Here is a 20,423-nt window from a genome sequence, read left to right as displayed (position 1 = left end):
TTGGGGAAATTGGAGTTTGCAAAGTCCACAACCAAGGTGTGGTGCTTACCACAAGTGTGGACATCCTAATGAGCTCCAAGAATACTTTCAACATAGTGTCAACACCTTAGGTGTGGCGCTCGCCACAAGTGTGGGCATCCCTAATGAGATTCAGAGCTACTCCAATAGTGCCCACACCCTAGGTGTGGCACTCACCATGGGTGTAACGCACAAACAAAATTTCTTTTATTATTTTTAATTATGTTTTGTAATTGGGCATTAGAGACTTTTTGGCTCATGATTTAAATAGGTTTTTATACTCTAGTTAAGTATCCTCAAAACGTACGAACTGAGCATAGAGCGAGAGCATTGAATTCCTTTTTCATTTCTTTTTTTTTTCAATGTTGATGTTCTTTTTTTTATCTTTGTGATTTTTCTCACATGACTATGCGTTAGTGGTCTCTTTGTGATGGGATTAGGGTGTAGCCCTTGACAATTATTTTATGTTAATTTAATCAATTTGAGGTTTTCTTTAATTTTGTTCCTTTAATTCTTGTTTTATTGATTTATACATGTTAGATATTTGATCATTGTTTGCATGATGTTAGACGCCTAGGAATGTACCGAAAGGTGAACTTATGTGATGAAACCATAATAGAAGAACTTAGGCTTTGATTCATGATAGTAGAATTAATCCTAGGTGGGTAAAACAAATTAACAAAGAACATAAAGGGTTTAATTGAACATAGCCATCACAACAATAACATGTAAGTTCAATTAGGCACATCTCCGTTTCTTGAAAGAGAATGAAGATTACCCTAGGTTAATTCACCATTAAAGAAAATTAAGAAAAACCTTGAATTGTTAGATTGGTTGAACAAGAGTTTCGATGCAAAACCCTAATCCTAAAATTTTCTAAATTTGAATTTAATCCCAATCAAATATTTTCTTATCTTTACATATCCATTTGTGATCTTTTTCTCAATTATTTGATTTCTATTTAATTGCAGTAATTGTTATGCCAAAAATGCGATCCTTGTGGATACGATATTATTACTTGACAACAATCGTGCACCTATGGGTTTCTCACATTAGATGTCTCACCCATATTCTTCATGTTAAAATTCTTAGAAATGAATTGTTTCACCTCATTTAACATCCATAAATCATTGGTTACAAGAAGTATATTATCCACATATAAGACTGCAAAGATGATTTTACTCCTGCTAATTTTGTAGTATATGTATTGATCCATATTGTTTTTAACAAAATCAAATAATGAGATGAAACTAATTTCAAATTGTTCCAGACACTATAGAATTTCTAATACCATTGACGAGATGTCTGTTTTGGCTCATATAACTTTATTGGCGAAAATTTCAAGTGGACTAATTCAAAAGACTAGTTCACATGTAAGAGAGTTTGATGGCTTAAGTATTATACATGTACAATCAATATGAGATCATAAGATTGTGAACCCTATAACTAGCTAGTAAAATAATAATTAAATAAATTTAAATAGATAATTAAGAAAAACAACATAATGCATATACTATATATATATATATATATATATATATATATATATATATATATATATAAAGAAGATTTTGTTTTATGAGATGATGCCATGTGATAATTCCATATTTTTTTTTCAAATAATATTATATGAGATTATTTTATATTTAATTCAAACAAATAAAATTAACATTTAAATACAATTAATTAACATTAATATAATAGATTTATGTTAATAAATTAATTAATCAACATATTGACGTTAATAAATTAATATAATAATTTAATTACTAATAAGTTAATTATCAATCAAATATTAATACATAAATTTGTTTGATCAATTTGTATTTTATGAATTGATATATATAAAATATACATAACATATAAAATTTTTATACATGTCACGAGTTATATGAAAAATATATATATATGTTAAATAAAATATAACTTAAGTTAATACTCTTCCCCAGGATCCCAACTTAGGAATCCCTAAGAGAGTCACCGATTCTAACTACCGTCCATGTACAATCCATACTAGATTTGACCAATTGACCATCCTACCTTCTCTACGACAACCCGTCTTTGTCTCAGTAGAGTCTTTCAGTGACATGTTTTGGTCCTTTTTCCCATTACTTAGAAAAAGTGAGTCATTGGTTTAGGTACAAGATACTATCATTATCGCTTGGACAATTATACATCCAACCTGTAATCGCAACGACCCAATTGCAAGAGCGGAGCTCTACTAACTGAGCTATATCCCCCCAAGCCGAGTGAAGCATGCATGAAAAAGTCAAGTCAATTTTCTATTCTTTTCCTTGACAAAGTTGGGTTGTTCAGAGCAAAAAAGTAGAGAGAAAAGTAAAGATGAAAATACAAGAGTTTAGAAATAATGAAAATTCTGTATATTCTTTCCAATAAAAGTAGCTTATTTATAGTTACAAAAGATAATTAGGGAAATTACAAAGGATGAATATAAATAAGAAAAAGATTATAAAATATAATGAAAGATATGAACAACCACAAATAGATTATTCATAACACTCCCCGTTGGATATCCATTATTTAAGAATGTGCCTAATCAAAACCTTATTAGGAAAAATCCCGTGGGTTGAAAATCTAGTGAAGGAAAAAGGGTATATCATTCTTCCACATGTAATCACTTTTCTCATTAAAAACCTTATCAGGAAAATCCAATGGGACAAAACCACAACGAAAGGAAAAAGAGTATTGAACATTTTTATTTCCCTTCTCATGTATGCAATCATCTTTAAGACGAAAAAAATCCAATTATGTGAGTCAATTTTTCAAAAGTCTTCCTTGGTAATTACTTTGTAGAGAAATTTTCTAGATTCTCACATGAAAAAACTAGTTGAACATTTATATCACCATTCTTTTAGAGATCATGAGTGAAAAAAAACTTTGGTAAAATATGCTTTGTTTTATCTACTTTGATGTATCCATCTTTCAACTGAGCAATAAATGTAACATTGTCTTCACATGTGATTGCCAATGTCCTTTTTTTTCTCATGTTGAGCTAAAAATTTTGCAAGATTAGTTGATGTATCTATTTCAGCTTATTTCATATATTGTCATGGAATTATTGTATCAACTCATGTAAACTTATGATATATTATTATGAGGATCTAACAAATAACCTTTAAAAAGACAAAGTACATGCTTAAATGCCTTCGTATTGGTGAAGACTTATATTTTGCTAGTGAATTGGTGGGAAATGATATATCAGGTCGTGTATGCATAGTAGGATACATTAGTGTCTCAATAACACTATGAAATGGTAGTTCAAGACCAAGAACTTCTTCATCATTTTCTCAAGATCTAGAAGGATCTTAGTTCACATTTAGAGATCTTCAATCATTGTAATCTATAATGAATGTGATTTCTCATATAAAACCTTTAAGCACCTTTGCTATATAAGCTTCTTGGTGCATGAAAATTCTATTATTTAAATATCAATTTCTAAAACAAAAATTTGTGCTTCCTAGGCCTTTCATATCAAATTATTTCTTTAATCAATCTATAACTTTTGGAAACTCTTCAAGAGTTCTAATAATACTTACCCCATCTACATAAACAACAATTACAGAAAATCTATTTTCAATTTTTCATGGAAAATACATGAACAAACAAAATCATTTCTATATTCTTCCTTTATCGAGTACTCACTAAGTCGATTATACCACATCTGACTTGATTGTTTTAATCCAACGAGGGCATTCTTCCCAAGAATATACATTATTGGGAAAATTATATCCTTCAGGAGTTTCATGTAAATGTTATTATCAAGAGTCATATAAGTAACCTGTAACAACATCTATAAGATGTCCTGTGTCCTTCATGTGCTACTAGAGTGATTAAGTATCAAAAGTACTCACTTCCACTATAACTGAATATGTTTTTTCAAAATTATTGTCAAGTCATATTTTCTCTCTTAATTTCACCGTTCTCATTTTTTTTTTTGCACAAAAGTCTATTTGCATCCAACTGGTTTTGCATCTTCAAGTATATAAAGAACGAGTTCAAAAAGTGTAATAGATTTTATATCATCAAGTATATGGAGTACAAGTCCAAAAACCTAACTAGTTTTACATCTTCAAGTATATTGACTACATGTCCAAAAATTTAACTAGTTTTTCATTTTCAAGTGAATGGACTACATGTCCAAAAACATAATTATGTTTTACATCTTTAGGTGTATAGACTAAAGTCCAAAAATCATTCACTTTGGAAAACGGGTCTAATTTTGCCTCAATTATGTCTTTCTATTTTGGCCAATCATTTCTTTGTCAATAATCCTTTATAGACTTACTCTTGATTCTCATTCTCATTATCATTTATTGCATTTAGCGCTACATTATATGCAAATACATTGATAACATTGACTTTATTTCGGTTCCATCATATTTTATTCATGTCATAATATGATATCTTTGTATTTTTACTAATTTCATATACCTGAGTTATTTTGAAACTAAAATATCTAATTATATCAGAAAATTCATTTAGCATTCTCATAACCTCAATTTGACCATCTTACTTTTTAGCTCATTTTCTTAATTGATAATTTTCATCTTTGGAACTAACGTGTCTAACACACTTTATGTGTGTCTGATACCCATTTTGCAATATTGTCCAACAAGGACATCAAATTTTATTGAAACATTAACCGTTGATACATATGATTTAGCCACTTCTTTTGACTAGACTTTCTAAATGAATTATCTTTTGAACTTCCAATTCAAATTATTTTGTTCGGGGATCAAGATAATGATAATTTATTTCAACTAATCTCCTTTTTTAAACTGCTTACTATCTCCCCCTCATATTGGAAAAAATAATTCAAAATAATAATTAACAAATTGAGTCATAAATAAATCTTTTGTTGATGATTCAACATATTAAGATTCACACCCAACATATATTTCCAACCTCTTTTGGGGGCACATCTTAGTGAGTTGTGATCAAACAATTGAACTCATTTATAACATATACAACACATACAAACAAAATATTAAATTGAAAATATAAGATTGTTAACCAAAAATCAATTTCAAGACGGAAGAGCTAACTACAACTTGTTGGCATGATGAGAATCAATATTGCAGCATACAAGATTGCATGTTCGAAAGAAAAAGTTAAAAGCTTTGATCTCACGAGTATATGAACATGATGTTCAACATAAATTCCAATAGTCATACAATTCCCATTAAAAACGTGAGATGTAACCTCATTACCATTATAAAGACAAATTCTCTTAATTTGATAACTTGAAAATGAGATCTAACTCAGATTAATTGAGCCAACAATATCATAAATGTTTGATTACGAGTAGGTAACAAGGAAACATGTGACCATTTAGTTGATGCATCAATTAAAATCATGAAATATCTAACTAATTCACATGGTGAGTGTATTGGTCCACAAATATCACCCTATATTCATTCTAAAATTAAAATGAATTCATCCCTATTTGTTCTTGGCACTGATTTAATTATTGACTTCCTTTGGGAACACAGTACATGATAAATCATTGAAGTGAAGAATCTTTTGACTCTTCACTAGGTGTCCACATGAAATTTTAAATATTTTTCACATCATAACAGACACAAGATGATTCAATTGGTCATGCCAAACAACAAATTCAATTTTTTTCTCACAAACTTTTGATTTGCAACCGTATGCTTTTCAATTATACTAATAAACGTGTAGTACAAATTTAATATTGACTTCTGTGAGTCATTATACTATTATCGAGAGATACAAAATATATCTCGAACCATTTCTTAGATTATTTTTCTTGATATTGCTCACCATAAAAGAAACACAACATGCAATGTATACATGTTTATAAACCAATAAAACCATTTAAGGAAAACACATTGTGACCTTAATATATGTAAAATTTATTATAATTAGTCTATATGAAATCAATCATGCGTACATTACTAGAAAAAATGTTTTTTACATCAGTTAAAAGATACATTCAACAACGGTTATTAACCATCGTCGTAAGTAGTATCGTAGAAAGTCTTCACTTTCTATGACAGTCCCACAAAAAACGTCTTAGAAAATGATAACCTTTTAAGACGGTTCTTTGAGAAACTGACTTAGAAGGATATATTTTCTAAGACAGTTTTTAGTAAAGAACAGTCTTAATAAAGAACCGTCTTAGAATGTGTTTTTTAAAATAATTAAAAAATTGAACCGAGGTGATTTTGTTAAGCTAGTAGCAATAATAAACACATTATAATCATTAAAATAAAATTATACGCAGTAAGGTACGTATATGTATGTATATTAATTAGTTGCATAATACATATCACTTATATTGATTTATTTATGCTTTTATGAGAATTCTTTTTCTATATTTTTGTATTGGTTAATTAAAGAACTTAAAGTTAAAATAATAAAGAGTTTCTATGCCTCAAGGGTTCTCATAATTTTTGGTTAAGAAGATATTTTGTTTTCAGAAGAACAAAAATACAAGTCTAATATCACTAGGACTAAGTAATTTGATTTAAATTTTGAATACACATATATTGTATCAAACTACAAAATTGCTGGGGTTAAATTGCTAGCCAGAGTACTAATTTGCATAAAAAAAATGTATAGCATTAGTAGGATTTCATTTATTTGGAAAAAAAGTGTGTGTATATATATATATATATATATATATATATATATATATATATATATATATATATATATATTATAAAACATTGTGGTATCTTGTTCCAAAGATAATTAAATGTCATTTTTCAACATTAATGAATAATGACTTAGGAATTTCTAAAAGATCAAGTCACCTTTTAGCTTTGTACATTTAATAATTGTGATGCACTCTTGCCAACAATATTGAAAGAACGCAAGAATTTATTTGTCTACTCCCTGTACTAGCACAAACTATTTTATGCATATTGTTTTTTTTTATTAGTAACTAAACCATATGTACCCGCTCAAATAAAAACTTCATGTGGACCTTACAAGGGTAAAGAGCATATGTATATGCAAAAACCTTATATGCGTTTGAGATTAGAAAATGTCCTATTAAAATAAAGAGTTAAATGGTGACCATACTCGCTAATTGCAACACAAAATATTACAGCTGAAACTCCTTCAAACAAATGGATCCACTTTCTCCTCTCATTTCTCTGGCCGCCAACATCAAAAAGTCTATGGACTTCACCACTTTTCTTATTTTCTCCAACAGGACTGCAAAATAGCAAAGACATAACAATATATGTTGACAAGCAGTTCTACACTGTATGCCTTAATTGGTGCTATTATAATTTTTTCTTTAATAGGTGCTACTATAATTTTTGCCTTAATAGGCACCACTTTTCTTTAATTTTTTTCATTCTTTTTTGGAGGTCGAATATTATAGGAAATAAAAAGTCCATGAATATAATTATGTTATTTAAATATATTTTTATAGAAAAAAGAGATTAATTTTTTTAGAGAAAAATATTATAGAAAGGAAATCTATTTAATAAATGAGAGATATTTTTTTTTATTAAAAGTCAATCTATTAATCTAAATAAGAAAAAGATAATAAATAATTTAAAAGAATCATTAGAAAAGTATTTATTTAAATTAGGTAAAATTGAGTAATTAATTACTCACACGTTAGAAAAATTAGAAAAATATATTATTAATGCACATTTAAAAAATTCTAGAATAATATAAAATATCGGATCATGTTAGGATGATCTAAAATCTAATACCATGAAATTATACCTGGTTTAAATTCTAAAACTTGAACCAGTAAAAATAATCTTCCAGTTAAGTGAGATGAATAGAGTGCTAGACAATTACAATTTACAAGAACAAATCTAGCTCAGTAGGAGCAACATTATAAAAAAGTTATATAAAAAAATGTTTTCACGACTCCAAAAAAATCCTCTCTCTTTGGATGAAGAAGCCCAAGCCCACTCATTTTATAAAAAAAATGTTTTTTATTAGTAACTAAACCATATACCCACTCAAATAAAAACTTGATGTGGACCTTACAAGTGTAAAGAGCAAAATATAGTATGATTAGTATCACACCAATAATATACCAACAAGAGACAAAATAGAACATAAGTTGATTTAAGCACAAAAAGAAAGCAAAATAAGGCCAATCAATACATACCTACATACCACTAATTACTTGAGATCAATAATGGCCAATCAGGACAATTCACCAAAACCTTTTTCAAACTATAAGCAGTGAACACTGCAAACTTTGTATTTTAAAGAGAAAAATAATTAACACACCCTTTCAAATATTGCGTACTTTTATTGTTTGATACACATTTGCATGCAGTGGCAGACCTACATTGGTCTGAGGGTGTGCACTTGCACCCCCTTATTTTTTAAAATTCACTAAATTTGTAAATAAAATTCTATATTTTTATATTTTATTTTATTTATATTTATATAATTGAACCCATTGATTTTATTTTTTTTTATAATTTACACCCACTGACTTAGGGTCTTGGATCCGCCATTGTTTGCATGAATGACTGGTAAGTAGCTTTTTAGTTCTGCCTTGTCAAAGCCGATTTGAAACAAAAGTTTTATCTGCATATTACAGAAATAAATAAACATCAACAATCTAGCAAGTATATACAAAGCTAAAACATGGACAACAATGCATTTTCTTACCTGCTTAAATATTGTGGACTTCCCTGACTCTCCAGCTCCTAAACAAAAGGAAAAATTGACACATTTAAATGAGTCCAGAAGAAAAATAACAAATGGAACTAAGCAAGAAATTAAGCAATTATTGCATATATGATTCAATTAAATGAATATCACAATATGAATAGGAACAACATAGACCACATAACTAACATAAGAAGACATCGAAGATTAATAAGGATAACATGATATCCTGTCTGATCCGGTTATTCCAAATCTTAAAGGCCTGAGCCATGAGCAGGAGTTAGATGTGTTAGATGAATAGGATTATATAGTAGAATAGTCAAATCTTGTTGTAAAAACAATGTATATAAACTAAATAAGTGAACATATGTGGTGGCTTGACTATATACTAGCATATAAAGTAAAAACAACTTTTTCTAGTAGTGTTCAAAACGCTATGGAAGTTAAAAGGAAATTTGTATAATGCACAATATTGTTACACGACACCCTGCTTAATTTTGACGAAATAAAGGTCACGACAAAGAGGAAGCTAGACAAGTAAGCACAAGCCGCATAAGTAAATGGGCGTTGCTATCTAGTAAGAAAATGAGGAAAAGCTTCTCACGAATAACATGAAGAATCTCACAATGAATGACTGATTTACTTTGAAAGACAAACATTTATCGGAAAATAAAAAAAAAAGAAAAATGGAAGTTGATGCAATTAATACAACATTCGTGTTCTTTTCACGAAAACCATTTGGTAACTTTTAACATTTTCCTAAGTGAATATCTCCCAAGTTCAATAATGGCCTACACCTTCAAGGCTACTTCTCATCCTAAACAAATAATGCACTTCGACCATAAGTACTCCATGTTATTTATTTATACTTTTTAAAACGAAAATGACTCTTAGAAGTGGTACTAGCATACCCCGAAACTGCAAATGCAGCCACATGCAGCATCCTCTTTAGACTGTCACCCTGTTCATAAACAAAAATATCATGAATGTGAAAACTACAAGCTTCGAATATTTTACTACATACAGTCATACTCGTACTTTTATTTATAGCAAAAAACACTGTAATTTGATCGAATAGGCATTTATTGAAAAAAAAATAGATTTTCTAACACCAACCTGTTTTGCAAGGCTTCATGCACGATCAGGAGAGTTAAGAATCTCATAGTAAAACACAGAGAAACTCAGAGCAAGACCTAGCCTGATAGGGTGAGTTGGAGGCAGCTCGGTGTTAGCAATGTCCTGCACACAACACAGTCAAATAAAAAACATCATAACAAACAAAACATGGAATCCACGCTTCAAAATCAAAGCAAATCATTCGAATAAAATCTCCAGTTTAGAAAGCTACAGATCAATTTCACTACACAAAATTAAAGTAATGCACACCCAAAAGCTACTCAATTATTCAAGATTCTCAATTTTAAACAAGTAATTTCCGGATTTCAACTTCCTTTTTTTTCTTTCAAAATCATTGTTCTGACATAAAGAAATCGCAACGCAGAACCACATTTTTAGAACTGCAGATCAAACAAGCAAGCAAAAACAGATTCAACAATTTAATATTTTCAATTTTAAACAAGCAATTTCAAAATTTCAACTTCCTTCGCTTTAAAAAAAATCACCGTCACTTTAAAGATTCCACTATTTCTAACCTATAATTTGCAAATTGCATGGAAACACAAGTTTTGAACCATAGATCAAACACACAAACAAAATCAATTCAACAATTTACTAATATTTTTACTTTCAAACAAGTAATATTTTCAATTTTCAACATCCATCGCTTAAAAAAAAATCAATGTCACCGTAAAAGATTCCATCATTCTAACCCAAAATCCACCAAATCGCATGAGATTCCCTATCGCGCGTGCCAACAATGTATCACAATATATGAACTTGGCGAGGTACCTGTGGTAGTCTCCCTTCATCTTGAGGTAGAAGACCTTGGAGTCGCTGGAGGCAGCGAAGGGGACGAGGCGGGTGTCGAGGAGCTTGAGGATTCCATTGCAGATGTTGGAGAGCTCAGCCTCGATCTTGGAGCAGCAGTCATGGATGATGGCGACGTGGTCCTCGTTGCCGCGACTTTGGCATTGTCCAGGGGATCCAATGGGCGCGCTCTTGCAAGCATTCGCCACTCGTGCCTCTGGAATTGCCGCAGTTATTGGGCCGGGGCCGGTGAGGGAGAGTATGAAGGACAAGGAGCAGTGGAGGGTTCTGATGGAGCGTGCTGGTTTTGAATCACTTGCAACTGCGCATATGACCCATGGCTAGTGACTTGAAGCTGCACGATGCTCTCTTCTCGCTCCAACACTTTCAAACCCTAATTCTATTTATTTATTTATAAAAGAAAAAGACACTTATTTTAAGATAGTTTTTTCAAAACCGTTTTAGAATGGTCGTTTCTAAGGCGGTTTTTGCAAAACCGTCTTAGAATAATTGTATTTATTTACAAAAATGTCACCGCATTTCTTTCTAAGACGGTTTTTTATTAACCAATTTAAAATCAACGTCGTAAAAGCAACTTTTTCTAGTAGTGGTAATACACAACTTTTAAGAAATTCTATATTTCTTTTAATATATAATTAATTATGTCCATGATAAACAAATGAACAAAGATAACCCACTAAATGGACTTATAAATATAAAGATGACAACACACACACACACATGTGTGTGTGTGTGTGTGTAACTAAAGTAATTTGAATCTTGATCACTATAAAAAATACCACATTTCATATATTGGTCTATAGAATGATTTAATAAAACCTTTTAAAAATATGTATATGAAATCCACATATATATATACACACGTTATTGGTTCCCTAAGCCTATAAATCTTTTAAGTCAAATAATATGTCTTCAAACAAAAAAATTAGTAAAATCATAATGTAGGAATAAGTTTGATGACAAAATAATCCAAAAGTAATCATATAAAACATTTAAATCATATGTACTCAATGTTAATTACATCTATAACAATAATGAATAAAAGTTATATAATAGAAATAAACTTTTCAAACAATTATTTGATAAAAAATACATGTGTAACATTCACTTTAGAGAATGGAGCAATGTCAATCAAATGAGTCATATGATTTTTCATTTTTCATACATTGTTTTTTCAATTACTATACAAGAAAAAACTTCAAATATTTCTCAAGTTGTTATTCCTTAATATTGCTATTACAGGAACACATTAAATGTATGAAAATCGATAATTTTTTTTCCTTTTAACATATTTCTTAAGTTGTTATTACTAGTCATTATGAATATTACATATTTATACTCATAATATAATAAACACATAATATATAACATGTGAATATATTTACCCATGGATCATACATGATATTCTAATAATATTTATCAACTATAATCACTAAAATCAAAACATATACTATCAAATAAAATATTAAGATAACATATTACTTACATGATTCAAATGCACATATAAAAATATTATATGCAAGTCTAATCATATTAAAATATCACATATAAGCTGTCATATTCTTCAATAAATGAAAAAATTAATTTATAAAAATTATGGTTTTAATAAACAATAGAATTTCACATTCTTTATGAATGAAAAATTCTTTTTTTTTGTACTATTTTTTTTTTCTTTTGGTGAGAAAGAATCAATCTTTTCTACTCTTTCTTCAAGAATGAAAAATTATTTCTTTTTCTCTTTTCTGCACTATTTTCTCACTTCTAGTGAGAGGAAAAAGAAAAACTAATCTTTTTTATTCACTTTATTTAAGATTGAAAGTTTTCTATTTTTTACCTTTTGTACTCTTTTTTTTTTTAACTTATGGTGAGAAATAAATAATATTTTCTTTTCACCTTTTGTATCGTTTTTCCACTTCTTGTGAGAAAAAAAAAATCTTCAAATTTATTTCTTTGATAAGGTCTTTAGGACCTTTCACAATTTTTTTTTAAAAATTTCTTTATTTGATAGTGTCTTCAAGACACATTACTTCTAATAAATAAATTTCATATTTATGTGGACAACATAACTATTCAAACTATAATAAAATTTATAAGCTTCAACCATTATGATATTATTTTCTCACTTTGGTTGAAAAAAATTATTCTTTTATTTTCACTTTTGAAATATTTTCTCACTTCGAGTGAGAAAAATTTTCTTCTATCATAGAGTTTTTACGATTCTCAAATGATCAAATTTATAATTACCTAAATAGAACACAAATATTTTACCAAACTCATAATATGAACAACAAAATTAGAGAGGAGGAAAATCTGACCTTGAAATGTGAATTTAAAAGAATAATTTTCTCAAATCAATTTCTTTACATGACTTTTCCTTGCAAGTTGCAATATTAATTGTCAATGACCTATGGAAGAAAGACAATCGTGCTGATAATGCGTTAAATAAAATATAACTTGAAACGAAAAAGTAGAGATAAAAGTAAAGAAGATAATACAAGAGCTTAGAGAGAAGGAAAATTATGTATATTGTTTCCAATAGAAGTAGTATATTTATAGGTACAAACGATAATGGAGGAATTTACAAACGATAAATATAAATAAGAAAAAATATTAAAGATGATGAAAGATATGGACAATTATAAATAAATTATTCATAACAATAGAAGAATTGTTAAGTATTTTTTATTTTTTATACCAAGCTTAAATAAGTAAATATTCTTTTTAAATATTTTTTATTTGTACTTATGTTTTGGAGTATAATTTTATTTGAAATTATATTTAATGTATTTTTATATGAGTTTATATTTTAGAGAGTAATTTTAGGATAATTTTGTTTGGAGTTCACAAAATTTATTTATTTAGAATTATTCTTGGACATTTTTATTTGTGTAGATGGTAGAATATTTGAATAACTTTAGTTGTAACAATAAAAATTATTTTTTCAAGAAAATATTAAAATAAATAATTAAAAAAATGTTTATTGAAATACTTTTAAACTATTTTTTTACAAAAATATGCATGGATACATGCGGATATAACCGGATATTAAAAAAATTCAAAGGTATCCACTTAATGGGTACCATGTGGGTAACAAACAAGTATATGGTAAGACGGTAAAGGATAAGGAGTGCCCTGTGCCGTCCGCCCCACCCATATCATCCTTATGTAAAATCTCATGTTTTATTTTTTGTAGACAAAAATTTTAGTAAGACACTTATAATATTCATAATTACTTATATACTTATTTTTACATATATACATATATAAAATTTTCAAAATAGTTGATAAATATATTATAGAAAATATAATGATATAAGAAAATCATAAATTATAAACTCAAAAGAAGGTTTTGTTCTATGGGATGATGGCATGTGATAATCCCATATTTATATTCTTCAAAAAAAAAATAAATTAAATTATTTTATTTTTAATTCAAACAAATATATTTAAGAATTAAATGCAATCAATTAACATTAATATAATATATTCATTTTAATAAATAATATAATAAATTAATTACTAATAAGTTAATTGTCATCAAGATATTAATGCATAAATCAATTTGATCAATTTTTATTTTACAAATTGATATATGTGAAAAATATACACTACGTATCAAAATTTTATACGTGAGTTATATGAAAAATATATATAGAAGAATTGTTAAGTATTCTTTATTTTTTAAAAACTTAAATACATAAATATTTTTTAAAATATTTTTTTTATTTATATTTATGTTTTGGAGTATAATTTTATTGAGACTTTAATTTTACTATAATTTTCTTTGAGTTTATATTTAAGAGAGTAATTTTTAAATAATTTTGTTTTGAGTTCATAAAATTTATTTATTTAGAATTATTCATATACATTTTTAATTGTATAGATTGCAGAATATTTGAATAAGTTTAGTTGTAACAATGAAAATTATTTTTCAAGAAAATATTAAAATTAATAAAAATTACAATAAAATGTTTGTTAAACTATTTTTTTATTTTTATAAAAATATTCATGAGTACCCATGGATATCCTCAAACATTGAAAAAGTTTAATGGTCTCTGCTTAGCCAGTAACAAGCGAGCACATGACGAGTATTTATTTAACGAGTAAAAGGTAACTAATCCTTGGACCTGCCCAATTTATTATTATCCCAATGCACAATCTCAATCTCATATGTATTTTATGTAGAAAAAGTTTAAGACACTTATAATATTCATAGTTAACTTATATTGTTTTTACTTAATGCAAGCAAATTAACCTTATATATTATTTTATATAACATCCACTTTTCAAATGAATAACAAAATACATTAATAATTAAGATGACATTAAATTAATACGAATAATTAACAAAATAAAGTATAATGATACATGCAAAGGATATTTCTATTTGCAATAGCATGTTTATTAATTTCCAAAAAAAGTTAAAGATCAACATATTCAATATAAATGTCTCATACGTTTCTTATGAATGAATATCATCATATCCTTATAATTGAAATTGCATTAAATTAACACTAATAACATAAAAAAGTCAATGTAACAACCTTAATTATGAGCTATATCTTACACCAAAATTGATGGATATTGTATGTACAATAATCAAATAATAAATATAGCAACTTCAATTTCTTAAAAGAACTTCAATAAGTAATATAATTTTGGTTCAAAAAACTCTTGAAGCAAAATTTGGATATCTCAATAGAAGAGTCCAGCAAATAAATTCATGAACAAATCACATATGAAAAAAAAATGAATATTTTTTTTTGAATAGTGAAAGTGTGACATCAACACTTCTTGGATCGTAGAAGTCATGGATTACCACATACTAGAATGGATTCGATATACGTTAATATATAATCACTACAAAAGTATTGAACCACACTCGAATAGCAATTGTGCACAATGAGTGGGAATAATGGCCAACACCAATTAATGGCTCTAATACACTATTGTGAACCAGATCAGTTATAGAATGTTCTCACACAACAAACGAATAGATCGAGTTGAAAGAAATGAGGATTAACACATAATATTTAATAGTGAAAACCCTAAAAAAATAAGGAAAAACTACGGATAATGATGTTTTTTTTTATTTGAGGAAAAGAAAATACATCTCTAAATACAAGGAAAAAACAATTATATATACAATCCCTAGAATCACACATTATCTTAATAATTTTGTCTAAAATTTCTTTTGATTTTTTTCTTTTTCTTTTATGAAAAATTATTAAGTGAACTTGAACCATCACTTAATTCATGATCTCGATCAATTTCCATACATACATATATATATATATATATATATATATATATATATATATATATATATATATATATGATTAAGTGTTATTATTTTTTTATTAAATTAAAAACTTAAATACACATCACATAAATATGAGTTAGGACCATAAATAAATGGTGATTTAAAACTATTTAATATTTTTTTCCTTTTTATACTACTACTAGTACAAAATATACAATCTATTATCCTCATTGATACCTTCAATGACATTGTTTTGTACGTACTCAAGTCAAATTAACAAACTTTTTATCATCTTCTCTTCATTAGTTGTACACCAATATCTTATTGTATTTAAGTATTTTGTATCATATATATATATATGGTCACACATCCAAACATGCCATAAAAAATATCTGGATGTAAGATCGTCTAAGTTTATTATATTGGATATATTTGATGCAGACACATAATTCCACTCGATTAAAGTGTTCGAATTTTAGAGGATCCTTATAAAATATCAATATAATCATTAAGAATATATTATGTTAGATTATCAAGAAGAGTTTTAGGAATATCTGAATCTATAATAATTGATCAAACAAATATCTGATCTATGTACTCTTTTTAGGATCTGTTACGGAATGGATAACCGACTAACAACGTAATCGGTGACTTTGTGATTCTTCCTCAACCAGAACTTCTTTATTTCTTAATAGGACCTTTGTAACTGTTTAGATGGGGAGAAGAGAAACTATACGTGACGACTCAATGTATTGAAGACTATAACCTTCTTATAGCGTATCAACCTAATAGGGTTCCATTATCTCCTAATAGGTCAACACTGACATTTGCTCATTTAAGTTCATATCATTTGATTTAGTTATCTAACAGACTCACTTAATTTGATCACATAAAATAAAACTTACTAATGATAAATAGGTAATATAATTATCTTATGATATTAGTCCACATTAATTATTGAAATAGAAAATTCCAACAATTTCCCACTTGGGCTACATATTGTAACAATTATATACAAAATCTTTAAGCACGCATCTGTATGCTATTTACCTTTAGACTTTCACCTTAACAACTTGGTCCATATCATGTACCAATAATGGAATCACTGCATCTTTCGTCACTACAACAAATGTAACTAGACCCAATGACTATCACATCAATACACTCAATGCCATAGGTCAATATGGATAAACAACATGAAAATTACATGCAATGTGATCTCAATCATGCCTATTTCCAATTGGTCCAAACTTTATTCTTTAGAGAGATCAATCCAAACACAACATAAATATTGCAAACAAAATAAGCTTATAATGAAATGATAAACTTCAATTTTATTTCTACAGAAAATCTAAACAACAAAATGTTTGTAAACCGTAAGATATAGAACATAAATAAGACTCCCACTAAACTAAGGTACTATTAGGAATTACACCCATATGAGCAATGTGCTCATGAAAAACTTTAAGTGTTATACCTTTAGTAAGTGGATCAGCTAGCATGGAATGAGTTTCTATATGTTATATTATGTATTTTTTGAATTCTTTATTTAATAACCAAATACTTTATGTCAACAAACGTTTACTTGGTCGAATCCTTAATAATACCGTTAAGATATTGTCCCAATAAACACTTGATGGCTACTTAATGTTGGCGACAACAGGCAAGCCAATTACGATAATTTAGCAATCATAAATTCTAGTATGATGTGTCATAACAAAATATTAACTCCACTAACACGGTTAAATGTGGATCCTTATGTGGAGTGATTGATATTAAGGAATTTAAGAAAAATCAAAGTCAGAATATCCAATGATCTCTAAACTTCTAGACTTTCGATATGAAAACATGTAGTTTCTTGTTCTCTTGAATTAACGCATAATGTGCTTTACTACTTTTTAGTATTGTATACCAAGATTACTCATATAACACCTTAGGACTCCCACAAAAAATTATTTCAGGACAATAAAAAAATAAACTTAAGCATACATGATAAACTGTAATATAACTGTTTTGCAACAATAAGCCGTATGATGATAGTAGGATGTCATCAACATATAATACCAAAATAATAAATTTACTCCCATTGAACTTTTAGCATACAGTCATCAACCAAATTTACCTCAACACCATAAGAGATAATCTTGATGAATTTGTAATACCATAGACGAGAGACTTGTTTAAAAGAATAAATGGATTTCTTTAGTTTGCATACAATAGATTTTAGATCATCTTAAACAAGGTTTTTTGGTTGTACCGTATAAATTGTTTCATTAATATTTCCATTTAGAAACGTAATCTTTACATCTATCTATACAAAATAATTATCAAAATAATATCTACAGTATCATTATAGTCCTAAGAAAGTCTTTCTAAGAAATCAGAGAGAAAGTCTCTTTGTGATCAATGCCTTCTTTCTTGTAAAACTTTTGGTGACAAGACAATCTTTATATATCTCAAAATTACCCATTGAATCCCTTTCAACTATATATATTTATCTACAACTTATGGGTTTCACACTTTCAAGCAATTTGACGATATCCCAAATGTTATGTTCAACAATCAGTTTTATTACATCATTTATGATATCAATCCACTTGAGAGTTAGAGCACAACATGACTTGACTAAGGTCAATTAGACCTTCTCAGTCAACTTAATGTCATATTCATGTTCTTAAAAAATATGATAAAATCATATCAAATTACATTTTTGTTTTCTCTAGCGGATCTTCTTAATGACAGTTCTTGAGGTTATTGAGTTTGAACTTTAGGTGGTGCTTGAGAGAAAATCTTAGTGTTGTCTTGCCTTTTAATAATGTTAGGAGTAACATCATTATTTAATTATCATATCCGTTTCTTGAACAATGGTAAGTACAAAGGCTTATCTATTGTCAATAACAAATTATTTTTTAAAGACAACACTTCGTATGTTTCCTTCCCCTCTAAACTCAATTTCCTCAAGGAGTCTTGCGTGTCTCAAACATGATCTTAAAGCGGGATTGTAATACTTATACATGCGAGAGCTTTAAATGTAACAAAAAATTACAACTAACTATCTTTAAGTTCAACTTACCTTCATACAACCTATAAGACATTGCTTTGACTGAACATCCCTAAATGTGTATATGTCTAATATTGGAATTTCCCCGACTCATACCTATAGGGTAGTGACTACTTTAATTGATACCCTAAAAGGATATAAATTGAATTCTTTAATGTCTTTCCCCGAAGCGACTTTGGCATAAAATAATTAAACTTCTTACTATATATGTTCAAGTCTAGTTTCATCATTCTGCAACTTTGTTCATGCTAGGTTTGCCTAGCATTACATGTTGTAAAACAATTTCACAATTATTGAAGAAAAACACACGGGGGACTCCAAACGTTGTACCTTATGTCATATATACCATAGTATTCCCCACGATCACATTTGATAACCTTAATTTTCTTAGTTGAAGTTCAACTTCATCTTTGAAAGACTAATGTCTAGAGGCCAAAACTTCTCATAATTTAAATAAAGAGGAATCATCTATGAACATAATAAAATACGTTTGTTCATTCCATGAATCCGTAAGGAATAAAACACAAATATATGCATGTATTAGTTCTAAGACGCCTTTATTTCTTTCCGCACCTGAATTCCATTTTGTTTGTTTATTTTCCATTTATATACTCAATATAGACTATAAGGTCCAACCAATATGAAGGATCCAGAATTTCCTATAACACAAGCATCCAAATTCTCTATTAAGAGTTATGACTTAAGCGCTTATGTTATAAAATAACAAAATTCTCATTTAATTTTAAGTTTTGTACCACCCAAAAAATATTTGTAATAAGAACACTCAAATAACCATAAAAGAACTCATAACTTGCAACATTTGAATCACACGAGAGACTAACTTTATTATTTCTATTTAAACAAAAAAACTGAATTTGTCCAAATTAGAAATAAAATTTGGTTTAATAAATAGCTCAATATCTGTCTCAATCAAATTCAAATGAAATTGAGTCTTTTAAAGTAGCATAAAAGTTCTCATAGCTTCAACTATAACTTTATATCATCGTCCACATAGAAGGATATTTTATTATCACTTGGTGGATGATTTCATAGGTAGCATCGTATAGACATGCTTTTGTGAGTAGTAGAATCAAAATATACCCACTAACATCCTTCGGTGCAAAACTAAATTAACTTTAAAACAAATAAAATTGAGAAGTTTACCATTTTCACACACTAAATAGTGAAAATGAGACTTTTTTTTATATGCCTCATCCTATAAAAGCAAAAAGAGAATTCCTTATTGTGTTCTCTTGTTTTTTCTCTAGAAAAAAAAATAAATTATGCAATATCTTCAACTCTCAACTGACTCCCCTCAAACTCTAAATTTTATACATGCAACTTTGGGATTTAAATAATATGAGTAATTTAAACCATAATAGTAACAACAACAACAATTAAAGAAGAGAAAAATAAACATACAATGCACAAATAATCTTTATGGTAAATTTTAAGACCCAAACAAGATACATAGTGCACCATTAATCC

The 20,423-nt window shown here is 28.0% G+C and overlaps 1 protein-coding gene and 1 long non-coding RNA gene across 2 annotated transcripts; both read right to left on the bottom strand.

The window, feature by feature from the left end:
* Nucleotides 1-8,458: 8,458 nt before the first annotated feature.
* On the bottom strand, nt 8,459-10,071 carry LOC114411456. Its single transcript, XR_003666447.1, has 4 exons — nt 9,781-10,071; nt 9,576-9,625; nt 8,665-8,702; nt 8,459-8,580 (listed from the first exon to the last, which is right to left on the bottom strand). It is a non-coding gene; the product is annotated as an uncharacterized LOC114411456 (long non-coding RNA).
* A 61-nt stretch (nt 10,072-10,132) lies between these two features.
* Nucleotides 10,133-18,969, bottom strand: LOC114411072. The gene is made up of 3 exons (XM_028374838.1): nt 18,948-18,969; nt 10,573-10,912; nt 10,133-10,181 (listed from the first exon to the last, which is right to left on the bottom strand). The coding sequence occupies exons 1-3, from the start codon at nt 18,967-18,969 to the stop codon at nt 10,133-10,135; spliced, it is 411 nt and encodes a 136-aa protein (XP_028230639.1).
* Between the last annotated feature and the right edge of the window lie 1,454 nt (nt 18,970-20,423).

This window comes from Glycine soja, chromosome 5, assembly GCF_004193775.1.
Source record: "Glycine soja cultivar W05 chromosome 5, ASM419377v2, whole genome shotgun sequence".
Taxonomy (NCBI): domain Eukaryota; kingdom Viridiplantae; phylum Streptophyta; class Magnoliopsida; order Fabales; family Fabaceae; genus Glycine; species Glycine soja.
This window is presented reverse-complemented; position numbering and strand designations above follow the sequence as displayed.